The 2,082-nt window shown below is 42.9% G+C and overlaps 1 protein-coding gene across 1 annotated transcript; it reads left to right on the forward strand.

The window, feature by feature from the left end:
* The first annotated feature begins 486 nt into the window (after positions 1–486).
* On the forward strand, positions 487–1,371 carry LOC106146878 (endogenous retrovirus group K member 11 Pol protein-like). Its single transcript, XM_013505849.1, is given in 3 exon segments — positions 487–655; positions 658–800; positions 802–1,371. Coding segments are annotated over 3 exon segments (882 nt in total).
* Positions 1,372–2,082: the final 711 nt, after the last annotated feature.

Consider the following 2,082-nt stretch of genomic DNA (forward strand, 5'->3'; position numbering starts at 1 on the left):
TGAAATTGCCCCGAGATGGAATTGACTCTTGAAGGAAAAAAAATTTAAAGGGTTTCTAGACACAGGGGCAAATGTTTAAGTTATTGCCCAACACCATTGGCCTAAAGCACCACCTCTGGATGAGGCCACTACAGACCTACAGGGGATGGGCAGTGTTTCTTGCCCTAGCAAAAGCACTATATTGCTAACATGGAGGGATGCAGAAGGCCATTCTAGTTATTTCTTTCCTTATGTCCTCCCCTGTACACCAGTCAATCTATGGGGTCATGATCTGTTACAGGATACGGGGTCATTTTTGTTTGGTCCTAACTCCCTGGTGACTCATCAGATGTTGCAACAAGGTTTCATTCCCACTCAAGGGCTTGGTAAAAACAGTCAAGGAAGAAAAGAACCTCTTCTAGTTACTCCTACAAGGAACCGCCTTGGTATAGGGTGCTCATCCTCACATTTTCAGGAGGGGCCTTGATCTCTTCTCTGACCCCATGGATGGCATCCAAGATAACTTGGATGTCTGATGATCCTATTTGGTTTGATCAGTGGCCCCTTACTCAGGAGAAGATTATAGCAGCTCATACACTGATTAATGAGCAGATGATGGCAGGGCACCTAGAGCACTCTAGTACCCCATGGAATACCCCGATTTTTGTAGTTAAAAAATGTCAGGAAAATGGAGATTGCTCCAAGACTTGCAGGCAGTCAATTGCACCGTGGAACCTATGGGAGCACTACAACCAGGATTGCCCAATCCTGTAGCTATTCCTTTACAGTTTTCTCTTATGGTGATTGATTTAAAGGACTGTTTTTTATTATTTTTTTTCTGCTCCTCTCCACCCTCAAGATGAAAAACGTTTTACTTTTAGTTTACCCTCTATTAATAATCAGGCCCCTATGTGCCACTTCCAATGGTGTTGTCTGCCACAGAGAATGGCAAATAGTCCAACCCTGTGCCAAGAGTCTGTGGCTGTAGCCGTTTTGTCAGTAGGACAGGCCTATCCCTCTGCATACCTTATCCATTACACGGATGACATTCTTCTAGCTCCTGAATCCCCATCCACCTTACATCAAATGTTTATCCAATTAGATGATGCTCTTCACCATGCAGGTTTAGTGGTAGCCCCTGAAAATGTGCAAACTATGGCACCTTTGTCATATTTGGGTCGCCTTATCCCACAGAGACATATTGTGTCCCAAACAGTTCAGATCCAAGTTCATCATCTTACAACACTAAATGATTTCCAGGCTTTACTTGGTAATATTAATTGCCTCCGCCCAGATCTTAAGCTAACTATTCATGATTTAAATCCTTTATTTGACATTCTCAAGGGAGACCCGGCCCCTACTTCTCAAAGAATACTTACACCAGAGGCTTAAAACTGCCTTAGATAAAATTAATCTGGGTCTTTCTAACGCTCAGCTTTCTAGAGTTGACCCATCTCTGCCAATGGTTTTAATTATTCTCCCAACTCAGTCTATGCCCACAGGGGTTCTGTGGCAATCTCAGGGTTGTTTACAATGGCTACATATGCCACATACTCCACATAAAAATACTACTCCCTTTCAGGATGCTGTGGCAGAACTGACTGCACGTGAAAGAACGTGTGCTATCCAGTGTTTTTCTCATGAAGTGCAAACTATCATTGTTCCATTTTCTTCAATTCAACAAAAATGGTTATGGCAATTTTCATCTTCTGGGCAATCTGCATTGGCTAACTTCCCTGGTGTTATTGGTGGTCATTATCCTTCAGATAAATTAATTCAATTTGCTTTCCTCACACCTTTTGTCTTCCATTCAAAACTAAACTCAGTCCCCATAGCAGGAGGCATCTCCGTCTTCACAGATGGCTCATCTTCAGGTAGGGGAGGTTATGTAACGGCCTCCTCTTCTAAAATACAAGATACGAGTTTCTCTTCTGCACAAAAAACTGAATGACAAGCAGTCATATGGGCCTTGCAGAATCACTCATCCACTCCAATTAACCTCTTTTCCAACAGCGCTTATGTCTGCAGTGTGATGTGCCACACAGACACCGCCATCATACACACTGGCCAGGAAGATCTTTTTCATTTACTTCATACTCTTCA

The sequence above is a fragment of the Chinchilla lanigera genome, unplaced genomic scaffold (assembly GCF_000276665.1).
Source record: "Chinchilla lanigera isolate Chin_1 unplaced genomic scaffold, ChiLan1.0 scaffold00001, whole genome shotgun sequence".
Lineage (NCBI taxonomy): Eukaryota > Metazoa > Chordata > Mammalia > Rodentia > Chinchillidae > Chinchilla > Chinchilla lanigera.